At 42.1% G+C, this 17105-nt stretch overlaps 1 protein-coding gene across 4 annotated transcripts; it reads left to right on the plus strand.

The window, feature by feature from the left end:
- The first annotated feature begins 64 nt into the window (after nt 1-64).
- Nucleotides 65-16343, plus strand: PP2D1 (protein phosphatase 2C like domain containing 1). 4 transcript variants are annotated; one of them, XM_049798895.1, is made up of 6 exons: nt 65-1667; nt 1767-1830; nt 2181-2331; nt 10173-10326; nt 10601-11625; nt 15091-16343. In XM_049798895.1, the coding sequence occupies exons 5-6, from the start codon at nt 10602-10604 to the stop codon at nt 16341-16343; spliced, it is 2277 nt and encodes a 758-aa protein (XP_049654852.1). In that variant the 5' UTR covers nt 65-1667; nt 1767-1830; nt 2181-2331; nt 10173-10326; nt 10601. The 4 variants fall into 4 exon arrangements, 3 of the variants coding, with proteins under 3 accessions (XP_049654852.1, XP_049654851.1, XP_049654850.1); XM_049798894.1 differs by having other exon boundaries at nt 10176-10326; XM_049798893.1 differs by lacking the exon at nt 10173-10326.
- Nucleotides 16344-17105: the final 762 nt, after the last annotated feature.

Genomic DNA, 17105 nt, shown 5'->3' on the forward strand with positions numbered 1-17105 from the left:
CCCGTGAAAGAGGCGACATCGCTGGCTGCGCGCACCGCGCGGAGCCCGGGCCGGCGGCGGCGGAGCGGGGCGGCCGCGCTCCCGAAGCCCGCCGAGCCCGCGGTGCCGCCGCAGCCTCCGTTCGCCCGCGTCGCGCCGCTACTTTGCTTAACTGTTGTGTTTCCCCACTGCGCGCTTGCGGCCGCTCCTGAAGGATTCCTTTTTCCCCCGGCTGATTTCTAATTTTTCAGTAGATAAATGCTGGTCGCTTTGACGTGCAGGAGAATTCAGAAACTCCCTGCTCAGTTCCTCGCGTAGTGTTTTTGGGGCTTGCTTCTTTTTTTTTTTTTTTTTTTTTCTTTTTTTTTTTTTGTCCAGGAACAAGCGTTGACAGCAGCAACTTATGTCTTAAAGGGATTACCTTTTAATTGAAAGCTAAAATTAAGTAAATGATCCCGCCACAGAAACTGAGCCCTCTGCACAGAAGCAAGTGCTTCGGGTTGGAGGCGGTTACGCTCCGTTGCATGTATGTAAAAAACGCGGTTGAGCCGTGAGAAACCACAAATGGCAATTCTGTACGACAGCACCACGGTGTAAAAAGCTGAGGCTGGGCGTTTGCGTGGGATCTACGGCTCTTTGATGTGTAAACCTGAAGCAGCGATATTAGTTTGGAAGGGAATCCCAGCATATAAAGAGCTCTCACAGGCGCAGGGCCTTGCCACCTTGCACGGGGCAAGCAAAGATGACTCCAGACTTCTGCAAAGTTAGGAGTAGTATTGGGGGGGGGGGGGGGGGGGGGGAGAAAACACTTTTCCCTGTGGTCTCCCCCCATCCCTCACCTTCTCAGCTCCTGGGGATGTTTTCAAGCGTAAGGTTATACGGCGAGTTAGCATATTCATCAAATGATGGGGGGAAAAAAAGAAAGGAATACAGGAAAACGCTGTAGTATTTTCATGAAAAAGGGAGTCTGGGTTTGTTTGCTTTTTTTTATTTTTTTTGGCTGAGGTTTTAAAATTGATGGCGGGGGGGGGGGGCGGGATCTGCCCTCCCGGCCTCCGCCGCGGGGTCCCCGTCCCCGGGGACCCCGCGGCGGAGGCCGGGGCTGGCTTAGGGCTTCCCAGCAGCAGTGACAGCGACCCGTAAGATGGCTGCTGCCATCCCCCGGCTTTAAGACGGACTCTTAAGGTGGAGGAGCCGCTGCGCTCGGCGGCGGCTGCCCCAAGCTTCGCAGCGAATTAAAAGGGGAAAAAAAAAATAAAAAAAAAAAAAAAAAAAATCCGGTTTCGCTTAAATTTAAGAGAGAATGATTTTTTTAAACTTTTTTTGTTAAGCGTCTGAATCATGTTTTAAGATAACAAATAGGTGCTGTGTGGGAACAGTCACCTAAGAACCTCTTTGCATTTTTTTATGCCGCTTAGGTTTCTACTCTCCTCTCGGTCTTGAAAATGAAACTGTTACTGCTTAGTTTCACTTTCAGCTTTCCCACTTCTTCGGTAGCAAATGTTACGAGCAAAGAGCCCGTCTGGAACAACATATTGGCTCCTATGAACCGCTTAATGTCCATGCCTGAACATCAACTCACAGTTTTTCTGGGAGCTGCTGTAGCCTTTACATCCCCCAATATGTTTTTGTTTTTTGGTTTTTGTTTTTTTTTTCCCTCTCCAAATCACCAGCTTCTCCTTTAAGCGGTAAGCTAATGATATTTAACCCAGCATTAGGTTTGCACACCCACATATAAATTAATTACAAGTTTCAATTCTGAAAATATGTTTACTATTTTCACACAGGTGAGTAACTCCACTGATAATTATTAAGGCCACTCAGCGTGCATTTATGTCTGAAGCTGCACCGGTGAGTGTTCACAGGGTCACAGCCTAGGCAAATGACCTTATTCTTTCACCTTATTCTTAAAGGTCCTTAAAAGCCTGACAAGTTTTTACTTCCATTAAAGTAAAATCAAAGATGAAAGTTGTTAGGAAGCAGATACTGACTTTGGTTAAAAGCCTGAATATTTGTTTACATTTCACGGTGTGTTTATGAGGTTCTAATGGGAAAAACACGGCTGTATTGCATGCAGCAAGGCACTGGTTAGTATCAAGGCAAAAAACACTTTTACAGCCGTTCCTTCTTGAATACGCAAGTGCACGGCTGTCTTACAACACTATGTCTCTTTTTTTCCTTTTTACCTTGCTTCTCACTAGATAACCAGAACAGTAAGTCTACCAGCCTGTGGCTACGGATACAGTTACTATAGTAACATTTATAAACACTAATGTCACTACACATGCAGAAGTACTGCCTGCTACTGCAGAGGAGCAGCTTAGAAAGAAATCACTCTTTAACTGCAAATAGGTAAGCCTGTTTGGTTTTGTTTTTTTTTTTTTTAACTTTAAGCCTGATTTAAGTCATTGCTCTCATTCTAACTTTGTGCAAATATATTGTTTAAAAAAAAAAAAAAAAAGAAAAAAGCTTTTCTTTCTCTTAAACTTCTACAGTGACAAGTAAAATATTACATTCACAATTTTGGCAAGAATAAGGAATTAAAAGATCGTTTGCTGGCTGGAGACATGGGACTATAACTTGGGCTGCATTGACTTGTGGTGGCTTCAGTGAATGTAATTTGGCCAAGACAGGTTACAGTACATTAGGAAAAAAAACAAAAGATTTGTCCTTTGACATATGAGCGTATACACATCATTCTTGGTTTCATATACCCAAGCTGGCTTTTTCCGTAGACTGAATTTACAAGCAAGTCCGTATTAATTTTCTAATTGTAATGCATCCATAACTCTGAGCACAACAGAGCCACTCTGGTGTTTATTTTTCATCATTAAACATGCACTATGAAGACATTAAATTAGATTCAAACTCAAAGCATTGTCTGAAAAACCCTCGCCACATTTTTCCGTTTCTGTCCTTTGGGGCATGTCAATGGGTTTGCATAGGTCGAACTGACTACGAAACCCGCGTTTAGCAAGGAAGCACTGGTGGGGGAGCAGAGCTACCTGCTGCCTGCCTGTGCTGCTCAGCTCACAAACTCAGCTGAGTAGCCGGTGACCTCAGGAAGACTACTCATCTGCATCAAATTAAGCAAGCCAGGAGCTGGATGAGACCCGGTGCCAGCTCCTGTGATTCTCAGGTCTCTCTCAGGCTGCTGATAACCCCAAGGAGGTGCCTGCTCAGAGCCTGCGCTCCCAGCAGATGTGCATCTCGCACTTGTTTCTCTTGCCCAAATTCACTGTGAGCACCTGACAGGCTTAAATGCAAGAGCATGCCGGTTGTTCCAGCAAAGGAGGCGGTTGCATTCTTGATGCCAAGTCACAAAAGAGGAAATTAAAATGCAGTTTAGGGTGTGCCTGACGCCTGGTTATTACCTAGCTGTCATTTTGGCCTTTGGGGCCTATCTCGGTCATGTAAGTTAAAGAATGACTCAACTGAGAGCCTAATGATGAATGCTACCTCTCGGAGAGGGACCTCGCAGCCTGCAGCCCTGCCCTGGGAGCCCACCCGTACCCCTCATCCTTGTCTCCCAGCTGAGAGGAGTGAGCGTGCCCAACCCAGCCCTCTCTCCCTCCTTTTGTTCAAGATGGAACTTTCTTCCTGCTCTCCCACCTGTTTTTATTCTTGCCATTGAATGCAAATGTGAGAAGCGGAGCTCTTGCCCCTCCAGGGAATTTCTTCGAGTATAAAATCCTATTGTATCCTTTCATTAGCGCATTCCTTGTGGGTGAAGTGGCCTCCCTCTTGGCCACCACACATTCAGGACGGCTATCAATATCTTATGAATCACTGGAAGTATTAACAGTACAAAAGTTTTGTTCATTGTGCTGTCTCTATTATCTTGTCGGCTTCCCATGGTGCTTACATGTGACTTTAATAATGCAGATGGCAGACATTCCCACTAGGCCTTTGTCTGTTATAGGGAACCTCACACCCCAATTACCCAGTTTTTAAAGGAAAAAAATGTGGGGAAAAAAATGGAGAAAATGTCATTGCCACACTCATGACTGTTTTAGTAACACAAATTTCTTGTTAGTGCTGGAGCACTTACTTAGCAGTTTTTATTCATTTCTTACCCAGAGGATGCCCTTCTTGACTGCAGTCAGTTTTGATTTAACGCAAGCCAAGTGAGAAAACTAAAGGCTGGGCTTAGGGAGCACAGGACATTTACTGCCTTTGCCAGTACAATGTGAAGCGTGTGTGTGAATTTCAGAGACTTAGCCATCTGCAGTCACTGCATAGGCTTACACTGTTCTTTCGTGGTAGCGAGAGCTCTGGATTGCTTCATGCAAACCTGGGACGTACTGTCTATTTCCCCCCTTACCTTTTTGTTCTTCTGCCTCCACACAAGTTGGGTTTTTTGTTTCGTTTATTCCTTTCTCTAACATCCTTTTCTCTTCTTCCTGCCACTTAATATGTGGCAGAGATCACCACCATTCTCTGGGACCCTGGTCAACGTACTTTGTGCTTTGACAGTTTTCCTGACTAACCATCCCATAGCCTGTATAGGGCAGGTCAGTCAGTGCTGGCAGCCTTACAGACCCCTGGGCGGCTGGCACAGGCTCAGCTGGCAGGGGGTGGGAAGGAAGCAGCCTCTTTTCCGCTACCTGCACCCTTTTATTTCTGTAAGATAAAGTTACACTGGCCTAAGCACATCTGACTCTGCAAGCCCCCTCCTGAGTCTTTCTTCCCCCTATCTGTGTGGCAGAGCACTTGGAAATCCTAAGAACTATGGGCAAAACTGCAAGCACCTCAGTTAAACCACAGATATTAAACAGGTTAAAAATCTCCGTTTAGACCAACCATAATCATGGTGTGTACAGCTGGGAAGAGCAGAGGAACCCCGGGAGTACAGCAGTAACCCCAGACTTGGGTTTGTGGGGGGAGGGAGACCGGGTTTCACTGGCGGGAGAGTGCAGGAGGCACAGTGACATTATCTTCATCCATCTGCTGCTTCCGCCACCGCTTTCTCCTTGTGGATCCCCAAAACCTCACGTGCCTCCCCTGCCATGCCGAGCTCAGCAGGCTTGCAGCCTCTCTGCCCCACGCAGGCACTCGGTGGGTTACGAACTGCTGCGCTGCCCTGCCAAGACAGACCTAGCTACTGAGAACAGGTGCAAAATATCCAGAGTGCAGAAAGAGCTGGTTTTGCCATTGTTTTGCTACTCCCATTTCCCAGTTCGATGCTTCCTCCCAGCTGAGGAGTTGCACCTCTGCCCAAGCAGACAGTGTCACAAATTATAATTCCCACCCAGGAAGACCTAATGACGGGGACCCTTTCCACTTTATAGGATGACATAAAACCAGTTGGCCTGGAATCCCAGGATTCCAGTTTTGGACAACACTTAAGAAGATAAATAAGGAGACTATCTTAATTTATCCCATAATTATTTTAATTATTAATCACTTCCTTCTTTCTTGCCTATTATCAGGTCTAGGGGTGGGAGTGTTCCCAAGTCCCCAAGGCAGGCTCTGCTCCTGGCACGATCCTGTGACTCACCAGGCTCATCTTTATCTCTTCCCACACCTTTCATAACAAGACTTCCTTGAAGCTGCATCGTTGCTTCTGGGGATACAGTAAGCAGGGTTCTACACACACCTGAGTTGACTCACTCGGGAGAAGATGTCCCTTTCCTTCTGCAGCATTCCCTTTGCGGATGGTTTTGGAGACTGAGAGGGCCAGCCCTGCTAACAGGGGTGGGAGGCGTAGGGCATGCCTGCTGGGTTATCAAAGGAGTTTTTCTTTTCAGGCAGAGAGTTTTTCCAGAGGTCTTGTACGCATTTAATAAAGGCTACTTAAGGTTTTTCAAATAAGATACAAGATCTTTGCTGCTTTGGCCAAAGGTGACCATGTAGAACTGGGACCTGCTAAGGCAGCCCCTGCACAGGTGACAGTGCTTGCCTGTACCCAAGGCTCGGGCTGTGCCACAGGACATGCACTGCACAGCACTGTCAACCTGCAAATGCTGCAGCCCCGCCGGCCCCCCGCAGTGGCTCCTTGGCAGGGGCCAGTCCCGATGATGCCGGGAGTCCCCACCCTGCCTTCTGTAAGCGGGTATGATGCATTCGCCAACGGTTTTCCAGGGGAGATGCCGCTACCGAACTGTGCGACGGGCAGAGGGAAGGGAAATCTGTCAGGAGGAGAGGAGCAGGGCTGAAGGCAGGGACGCAACGGGAGCCATACCGTGGCATCACGGGCACGTGGGAAAGGGGGAACCGGGAGGGAAGCGCCGGCTGAGGCGCGAGCAGAGGAAGGGCAGGGCAAGAAGTAAAGCAGGGAAGAAGGAAGAGACAGGCAAGGAAGCTGGTGCTGATTCAGCAAGAATTTGCAGCAGTGAGGCCTGTTTATACATATTGACTGATAATAGCAGTGAGGCCTGTTTATACGTATTAACTGATAATAGCGTGACCTCCATTTTACATCACACAGCCCTCCTCTGCCTCCTCCTGTGACCTGCAGGCAGGCAGGCAGGCATCTTCCCAGTGCTGGTTTCAGCATCAATAACCATCACTGTTTTCTAAGGCCACGAGTATGTAGCAAATAACAACAATAATGAAAACAAGCATCACAGAGGAAGGAGTTCAGGACTTAGAGATTGTGTAAACGAAGTGCTGACTGTGACAAAGGTAAGCGAGGAAGAAGCGCGCTCTGGGTGGAGAGAGGAAGGACGCGTCAGAGGGAGATGACTGCATCTGGGACTCTTCCGCTTGGATACAAATCAGGTCCTGGGTCCTCAATTAGCAACATCTTCACTAATTAAAAAATGAGATTGTAGTGCCAAACTGCAGAAACGGAAAATAAACCTTGCTATATGAACAGCAAGCAACTCCAAGTGCCACAGCTAGAGAGGGTTGCCAGAAATGCGAGGTTTACTGGGAAGATGGTACCCTCTGCCATACACGTCCCTGGCCTGCAGCCTTGTGCTCTGCCTCAGTTCTGCCCCTCTTACAGACAGGGCAGTACATGGCAGAGAGGTGAAGCAGTTCTACATCTTCTAATTTTTTTTTAAATGTTTGGTTGTTTGTTTTTTGTTTTTGTTTTTTTTTTACTGCTTCTATTTTTAGCTCAGAACATTAAACAGTGCTGGGTTTTGGCTCCCTAAATAGGCACTGCAGTGAGCTAGAAAGCTGAATTTTTTCTTTTGCTCTCTGAGGCTGACAGCGCTTTAGCTTCATGTATGGTGTTGTCACCATCTCACTGTTATCCTTTAACCTGACAGCAAAAAACTTGCAAGTCTGTATCTGTTCCTGATGAAGGAAATGCAAGGAAGAAGAGAAGGAAACACAGACTAATCTTTTTACTTCATAAGAGATCAACAAAGGAAATGATTCCCTTTTTTATTTCATTTTTACAAGGTTTTCAGCTATTAACATAAGCAGTGTATGCATACTATAAAAAATTAACATCAGGGCTGTCCTTTTAATAATTATGAGCAAAATGATTGCGACTGAAGAGTTGTAGCATATCTTGTTGTTCTACATGAATTATTACCTACATTATCCTGGTTATCTGCACACTGTAATAAAGCGGGACTGTTTTGGTGCTCTGAAATTGTGATTTGCTAACACTTACACCCATTTACAGAGATCAAAACATCTACAAAGTATGTTTGCTATGAATTAAGTTTACTGAGGTCAAACTAGCATTTTGTTGAAACTTTTCAATTTCCTGTCTCTAATCCAAGGGGCTTTTATGTACACTAAATGTAAAATGGGTTCATATTTAAAAGGCTGAAAAAAGCAGCTTACCAGATTTTCTGTATATATTAGTCCTAATTTTGTCTCACGCCTGAATGCATCATCACGATGACAGCAGTGAAAAGGCTTGTGCGATCTCCCAGTCTCAAATTCAAACTACACAGAATAAAGGAAAAGGGATCTGCACAAGCATATCTTTCCCTGCTATTTTAATCATGTGCCTCCTTATCTGGCCCTATTAAAGTGGTGCAGCATTTCTAGAAGAGGCTGATGCTCACCTCTTGCGGAGAGATGGGCTTTCCCATAAACTGGTCCTACAGCAGATTGAGAGCTGTAGCCCCCTGCAAGCTCGCCTCTGCAAGGACAAGGTATACTACAGTGTCATTAAGGGGTTTTTAAGTGGCACCACCCTCTACTAAAGAGCCCAATTATAAAATTATAAGAAGAAAATATATCTCAGCTAATCAGAGGCATTTGATTCTTTAAGATGTATTGACATTAACTGAAGTTGGAGGAGGTTGGGGCTTCATTTTTAAAGCTCCAGTAATTCTCAAACAGTTGAAGGAATTTCGTCAAACAACCATTACCACAGGAAAAAAGTGCATGCCTTGAAAAACAAATAACGAAAATGCTTATAACCCAGAGGTGGATGAACAGAAATAACGAGAGAGAAAAAACTGTACTCGCCAGCTGAAATCCTGGAAGAGATTAACAGTTCCAAAATAGTTACTTTAAGGTGTGGCGAAAGCCCCAGAAAACGGATGAGGTTGAAGCAGGATGAAATTACACTTGCAATGATGCTGTGGGATATTACCGCTGCTAAACCACTGTTGTTTGCCCTGGTGGTGGATTAACGGCAGCTAACAATGGTCAGTGAAAGTCAGAAAGCTCAGAACAGAGAATACATTAAAACCCTGTAATATGTGCATTTTTGTCTGATATTCCTCATCCATACACACATAAATACTAAATGCTAAATAAATACACCAAACTTAATTGACAAAATAAACACACTATGCTTTCATGCTTAGTAGTCAGATGCTGTATCGCCTGGCAAGCTGAGCTTCTCCGTGTCAGGATTTTGTGTTATTATGGTGTCTGTACACGTACGTTATGTGCTGATCTACGGGGAGAGGATGTTATCCAAGCAGCTGTAAGGCTTAGCTGCACATCATCTTATAGGTCACAGCAGCCATTCGAACAATTTTAACTTCATCTGCTGCTTAAGCAATATTGATATTTCCTCCGTATGTTATATCCATATTTTCTTACCCATTTCAAATTATAGGCAGAATGCTTAGTGCTGCTACCAATAGGGTCGCTTCATGTTTCCAGTAACTTAAAACTCTGCCAGATATTAACAGTTCATACTTAGATTTTCCAAGCCTGAAGCAGAATCATTTGAAAAAGTTCCAGGTAATATGGTTTAGCTCTTTCCGAGAATGTGATTTGAAAAATATGTGGGTTTGCTTTTATTAAACCAAAATTCTAATAACTATTTTATAGAGAAGCTCCAAGACTGTCAGGTTTTAAACTAGGGCTTGGAAATTTGGCTGACGTGGCATCAGTGGCACACCTTTTGTCTGTCTTGTAAATTTACCCAAATCAGAGCAAGTTGCAATAAAAGACGCATTGGTTTGCCGGTGCCGAGTAGCGACATGCCCATGTGCAGGTCCCCTCTGCACCGGCTGGCCTCTTATTAGGGACTGCCTCCCTAGGACTCACTCTTACAGCTCTGACTCTTGGGTTTGTGGCACCAGACCTAAGAATAGTAAGACAGCATCAAGGAAGGAGACTGAGGAGAGAGAGAGGCCGAGCTGGCAAGGAAGGGGAGACTGGAGCAAGGAGCTGGAGTGGGAGAAAGGAGGTGCATGGGGACAGGAGGAAGATAATTAGCTTTGGCTGGAGACTGGGCAGAGAGGCTTGCGCGGGCTAGACCTTACGGTGTCCTGCAGTACCTGGCCTCAATTCCACGTTTTTAGCCTCGCTGCTCTTCTGCAAGCTCTGTTGCAAAGCACGTCTCTCCTTCCATCCTGATGGCTGGAGAATACAGAGGGCATGCGCTGCTGCTCGCAGGTTCTTGCGGCTCAAGGAGCAGGGGTGTTTCCCGCAGACCTAAAAGCTCAAACACTGCTTGCCCATTTGATACTTTTGTTCTTCGTTATGCTTGATTGATTTAGAAACTGACACATTCAAAATCCATTCTATGTTAAAGGAACATGAACATTGCAAAATCTAGCTCTTGTAAGCAAGGAAAAGCAATAGAACGTTGTCCACGTAGATGTAATTTACCTTCTGTGTACCTAAATACAATGGTGTAAAGTAATTTTTTTCCAGTTGATGTCTAAAGTCCTCACAACTAAAACTGATGGCAACGAGAGAGATTTGATTAGAGAGATGCATCAATGCTTCTGGCCGTTTCATATTTTGCACGCAAAATTGGTAGGTTTTTATCTTAATCTTGAATATGCCCTTTTTTTTTTTTTCCCCCCAAGTAGGAATTACACTCCACTACCATGTCTGGAAAGTAATGCATAGATACAGAAAAGCGGATGAGGAACTACATCATATTTACAGTTCCGACAGTGTGAAGGCACAGGGCTATGCATTGAATCACAAGCAGGAAACAACTGACTGAAACCTCACTAGGTACAGGAATAATCTAAATTGTGTCATGAACTCTGTGTTTCCAAACGTTTCACTTCTTGAATTTGCTGTATTAATGATTTTTAACATAGTTACTAGTTACAATTTTTATACAATCTCACATGGGTTTCCCAGTTTCTTGACCATGTATGCATTAGTATGCAATGATGTAATTCAGTTTATAAGAGAGTGAGAACAAAGCTTAGGTACATGTAGTATTACCTAATATTAAAACGTTGAAATACGAAAACTCTTAACATATTCAACTCCTTTATAGAATGACATGGGAGGACAAATCTCAGGACAAATCAAACCCACCTGATTTTGAACTTTCCAGAGATCAGCAAGATCACCTGGAGAAGGTCACAATTGCACCTGAGAACAATGATTCCAAGCGCATTTCAATTTTTTGCTCTGCATGTCAACAAACAATATATCCAGACCACCTTCTTTATCATAAAAAAACCCACAAAGCCCTAACTTTGCTGGGCTTTGATAGCCCACAAACAAAAACTGACAACAAAACACTTTTGGCTCAGAGACAGCAATTAATTTCAAAATTGACCAAGATTCCTAAATATTCTGAGACACATAGGCAGAAGATTGATTATTCATTTGAATTCCTTATGGATAACCACACTCCGACATCATATCGTGATCCTGCCAATATTAACAATCCTAGTACTTTCAAGAAAGTAAATAATTCTTTAATAAAAGCATTATCAATTTGCCAAGATAAAAATTCCACATGGCAGGGAGACATGGAAGACAGATTTATTGTGCTGAACAACTATGGAAATAGGTCAGATACATGTTTTCTAGGGTTAGTTGATGGGTCTCATGGTGTAACAGCTGCAGAAACAGTTGCAGCAGAGCTTCCACTTTTATTTCTTGACCAGCTTGCTCAAAGGGATTCCTCCTACAAAAAGAGTAAGGATGAACAGCAAATTCTAGATTCTTTTGCCACAGTAATCAAGGCAGATTACAGGGAAAAAGAGAAGATTTTCTCTGATAAACCAGGCAATGGCGAGACCAACAAGACCAATATTTATGAATGGATTCACAAAGCATACGCCAAGTCCTTTTGGAGAATGGATAGACTTTTACGACTGGGAAGGAATGAGGTTTCCAAAGTTCGCTGGAGTGGCTGTTCAGTGGTTACCTGTTTGGTGGAAAGAATCCCCAGCAAAGAGACAGATGGAAATGAGGAAGAAGGAAGAAAACATTCTGAAAACAATACACATAGTCCATTAACCAGACAAGCCAAAGGTGCTGCTGGGTTACTGCACGTTGCCAATACAGGTATGTACATTCCACACCAGGATTTTTTTTTGCCTAATAAAGAGTGAAAAAAATAAGCTAATATAGAGATTTGTTGGCAGTAGATATTTGGAGATAAAAAGCTGCAATTGCTTTAACTTGACAATGTGAAAGAGACATGATAAATTCCCTTGCAACTGATCCTTGTATCAGGCAATAAGTATTAAGCTTAAGTACTTTCAATATATTTGAGTTAAAGCAGTGAAGTCAATTTAATAATGCAAAAGACACAGTTAATAAACATTCTGTAATACTACTCTTACAGAGGTCACTTGTGTAAGGACAATTTTTTTTTTTTAAATCAAGATGAAGTTTAAGGTGTCATCATTTTAGAGCAGACAATCATAACTCTTCTGATTTTACATCTGATAAATTCTTTGTGTCAATGACACATGCTCAGGATATTCCTTTTATTCATTTGTTTCACTGAGACTAAGCGACACCACATTTTGCTACCAGCAAACTGAAAACATGATCTGGTGGAGATCATCTGAATTATTCATTTCTGAACTAGGCATTGGTTGTTATTTACTGTTGTTACAGAAGATCTATTCAGACCTGTTTCCTCATGAAGTAGAGACGTGCTTTGCCTTTCTATAGTGTAGAAAATCAGTTACTAATTACAGTCAGAAATACTGATACATACATAATGCTTCTCCACCCAGCCCTGCTGCAGGAAACACTAGACAAAGCTCTTGCAGTTCTTAGGAACTCCAGTCATCGTATCTTCCCACTTGGTGATTTTTGTTACCAATTAAGTTCTCTTGTGTACAGAAGACAGGTGTAAGATTACAAGCAAGATACTTGCTTTCCCATGAAGGAGTACACAGGCAGAATTACATAAAAAAAGCCATTGGGTGAACAGTCTCAAATGGATTTGTGTCTACAGTTATGTTCTCTGGTGTCTTCCAGTCTCTGCTTGAACCACATGCCCAGCATTGTAACACTTTTCTATCACTCTCCCTAGCACGAGTAAGGAGCATGCTAACAGTGCAGCTGTCCATCACCAGGGGCACTCATTCCTCCTCAGATGAGTGTATTCACAAAACTTTTAAGACTTCTTCATATTTCTTCACATAAAATTTGACTGAAATTAATCAAGAGGGTCAAAGTTCAGTAAAGGGAAAACCAATTGAAAGGCTTCATTTTTTTCAGGAGGCAAAAACCCCCAACCCCTAAAAACATATTCCACACTTGGAAAAACTAAAAAAGTATTTTTGCTTAACAATTCTCTGCCAGTCTGAGGAACACTATAAACAAACTTGAATATGCACTGACACTGAAATAAGTAATTGTGGTCTATCCCCTCCCTTTCCTCCGTCTTCCCAGTGCTTGTTGCTATATCCATACTTCCTCTACCTCCAACAAGCATTTCTGCTGCAACCAGAACTTTACTGTTACTGGTATCAAAATTGGTAGTTTAGCACTAGCACAGATATTCCTGCAGGATACGCAGTCACACCTTTAACTGAATACAGGAGTACTCACATAAAGGTTGTAATGTTTTCAGAACTAACAAATGCATTTGTTTTCACCTTATTGGGTAAGAAACCGACTTTTATTACGATGAGCTTGAGAGGTAGGATGAAGGTAAGAAAATTTGGTAGAGAATTCACCCAACCTAAGTTTTCTGGTTCTAGTTACCTGCCTCCATCCTTCCCTCCCAGATGAGATTTTCTGCTGGCTGCAATTAAAGATACTGTAAACTCAAGCTCTGCTAATGACTTAAGGCTTGAAGTTCATCAGAGATACTTCAAGCCTTTTATGATTAAAGTCCACATTTTTGAACCACTTCTAAATACACATTTATTTAATCTAATACACTTAATTTTCCACCAATTGTATCACATCAAAGAAAAAGATTTGCACAACAAGCTTCATTTCCCCTCCAGGAATGTGTTCTTACAGAAGTATAGACATCTTCCTTCAGCACCAGGTAAGCAACTGAAGAGGATGGTCAGATACGAGGAGCAGGAGATGGTGGCATTGGCCAGCTTTGTCTTCTTCATTAGTCCCACATTGATAAGTCAGCTAGTTTTTGTCGATTCTTTTGCCCTGTCTCTGGTTTGCAGACAAGCAACTTGCATCCAAAAGCGACTAGATTTTGTTCTTTCTTGCAGTCAAATTGTTCCACATGGGTTATATTATGCCCTTTGTTAGCTTACAGCTGGTGGTCTTACTCAGAGAGTTCAAAGGAAATTTTAGACAATCTTCTAGCTGTCCATGGAAATCAGACGAAGGAGGGAGCAAGCACAAGGAAACATTCACACAACATAACTTAAGGCATCTACATTCTATAATCAATAGAACAGGTGTATCCTTCAGTTTGATATTCTGAATCACATTCTAGAGAAACCTGCCTTCACACAGACTACACTTAGCTGCCTCCTACACTAGACAATGCCAATACTTTCCAAGAAATACAACTACTGTATAAGCAGTGCCTACTTATAAACACTTTCCAGACATCCGTGCCCTAGTCTAGCCAGATGGTACTAAAATTACAATATAAATGAACATACTGCAGCCAGATTAGCACCTGGAAAGCTACCATCCAATTCAAGTTCCTTCTGTAAGACACCACTTTTGCCCTTGTACCAACACATGGGAGCAGACCTGTCATCCCCCCAACACAAAAAATGGTCTTCTCCCTCTGTAGCCATAAAGGATCTCAAACAATGCATCACTTTGTTTCAGAGCTGCTTGCCTTTACACTCTACATTCAAGTCTGACAAGACTAGACACCCAGAGTGCTGCAATTTCTAACACTTATCATTCTCAGCCTGCAGATTTCAAGAGTGTTGAGGGAAAGGTAAAGTACCTAAAGGAAAGAAGTTAGTCATTGATTCCTTGTGATGACTGTGAGAACTCTTGCTCCGTTGGGTCCCTTAACTGAGGACAAGATTTAAGGCATCATGTTAGTAAACTGTAAATTCTACACGATGTCCAAATTATTTTCAGGTACTAGAAATTTTATACTGCTAAAAATAGTCTGAACCTGAAACTTCTTGATGAGTTCATTCAGCCATAATAACTTGAAAGCATACACTCTACCAGGAAAAAAAAAAAACCAAAAAAAGAGTATTTGAGAAAAATATGCACTCTTGCTTAAAAAACAGTCAAGGTGCAACATTTCTATCAGACTGCACTTTAAGCAGAATGAAATGTCACTTAAGACTCCTCATAAGAGTTTAGCTGCAGTCAGAAGAATAAGGTTCTGGAATAGTCTTCTGAATAATGGGAGGGGAAAAAAACACAGGAAACTGCTGTAAAATAGAACCAGATTCACTGATGGACATATTGTTGCCTGTGGCAGTAGATAATTGAACTATGACCTGAGTTTTTTTCCCAGTCCCCCAAAAGGCTAACTGCTGATGTAACAGCGGTATCTTAAAAAAAAATAATCAGTATGCTATAATACAAAATATTACCTTATTTCATTTTTAGGTAATGCACATGCAGTCTTATGTAAGAATGGAAAGAGTCACTGCCTCTCAAAAGAGCACAGCACTTCTAATGTAAGTGAGAGAAAACGCATATTTCAGAATGGTGGAAACATCAGCACTAATGAACCAGATGGATTAGTAGAGGGGTACCTGAGAACTACAAGGGGTCTTGGACATCACGGCAATCCAGTACTGAAAAGATCTGTTATACCTGTACCTCATACCATATCTGTCCCTATTGATGATAATTGCCAGTTTCTTATTTTAGCTTCTAATGGGCTTTGGGAGGTTTTGGATTACAATGAAGTACTTGCATTAACTCTAACAACATTCACTCATTATTTGAGAATGCATGAATGTGTTCAACAAAATGCACCTTCTCTGTGTAAGTGTCAGTATTTGATGCCCCTCACTGAAGACAACTTAAATGACTCAAAGGCTGTTAAAGATCTGCAACATGGAATAGAGGTACTGTATTCCAATAAAGATATTCTCCTCACTGACTCAAAAGGTAACCTGCAACAAAATAAGCCAAAATGTTCTAGAAGGAACTATTTGCCAAGTGAAGATGGTGTTCTTAAGGAAACCGATGACCACAAAAATCAAGCTGATCCAGAACTGTCTCTTTTCAGTAATAATGAAGTAAATTCACAGAACAGAGAGAGAAACCAGCTTGATTCTACCACACAAGATGGCTCTGAAAAACTGAAACAGTTTGAGGAAAGAAAAGTTTATGTACGTAACATCTTTCAGCCACAGCCACAGACTGCAGAGCAAGAAGAAACAGACACTGACATTTTCTGTGCAACAGGTCCAAGTCGCACCCATAAACAGCTGCAAGAAAATGTACTGGCAATAGGGTTTAAAGACATGAAACAGCCCCCAAAAGATAGAAAAGCATGCCTATCTAATTATGATTCAGGTCCACAACTGGCACAAAAAATGGACTCTAAGATATTTTGTGACAAACCTGCAAGTTACACTGGTCAAGAACTGCTAAAGACTCTATCACCAGCAGGTTCTAAACCAGCACCACAGTTTGAAGAGGACACAAAAACATACCTGTCCAATTGCAAATCACAAACTGCAGGAAGAGGTGGAGTCACCTCTGAGACACTCTATGATAATGCAGCAAGCTACATTAGCGAACAACTGGTAAAGACTGCATTAGCTGCAGGTTCGAGAGATAATATTACTATTTTGTTTGTACTTCTAAATGGATGCGATGAGATACCCAATTACCTCAACATTTAAAAATTTATCATAGGATAACTGAAGTGCCACAGTACATATAGTACAAGCTTATGTTTAGCCATGTCATGTATTTACTTGTAATAGTCTTAAATGCTGACCCATACAGTAAATCAGACTTCTTGTCTGGAACTGTGCAAATGCAATAAAACCTTCTGAAACTTCCAATAAGAAAGAGTAATCAAAAATCTTCTTTTCTTTTTTTTAAACCACTTTATTCAAACCTGAGCACCTCAATATAAAACTAAACACTGGTGAACTGTCATTTTCCTTGCTAAACCCAGATTACTGCAAATTTAAAATCTGCATGAGTAAGTTTCTGCTATAAGTTCAACATTTAAATAGACTAATTCATCTCTTCTGACACACTTGGTAGATTTCATATAATGAAAATAACTAAAAGAATTAGTGCAATATACTGGACAGATCAAAAGAAAATGTACTTTGGAAAACAAAGTTGCAAAGTTCATTACTGACAGACAGCAGTACTTATGTTACAGATACAGGAGCATCATTTATTACTGTTCTAGCCATAAAGGAAGAACTTAGAACCCCCTTTGATTAGACAGGAAAAAAGTTATCTTTAAGTAACTGTACATTCTGTATACCTTTAAGCAACTCTTAAATATTACAGAAAGTATTAAACAAATGTAGACTACAATGCAGAGTACCTATTTACAGTACATTAATATCCAAATTTAAAATCAAGTTGGATGTACATAATCGTTAGTGCACTATTTTTTTCCTTAGGGGAAAAACATAAAC

The sequence above is a fragment of the Accipiter gentilis genome, chromosome 4, assembly GCF_929443795.1.
Source record: "Accipiter gentilis chromosome 4, bAccGen1.1, whole genome shotgun sequence".
Taxonomy (NCBI): Eukaryota; Metazoa; Chordata; class Aves; order Accipitriformes; family Accipitridae; genus Astur; species Astur gentilis.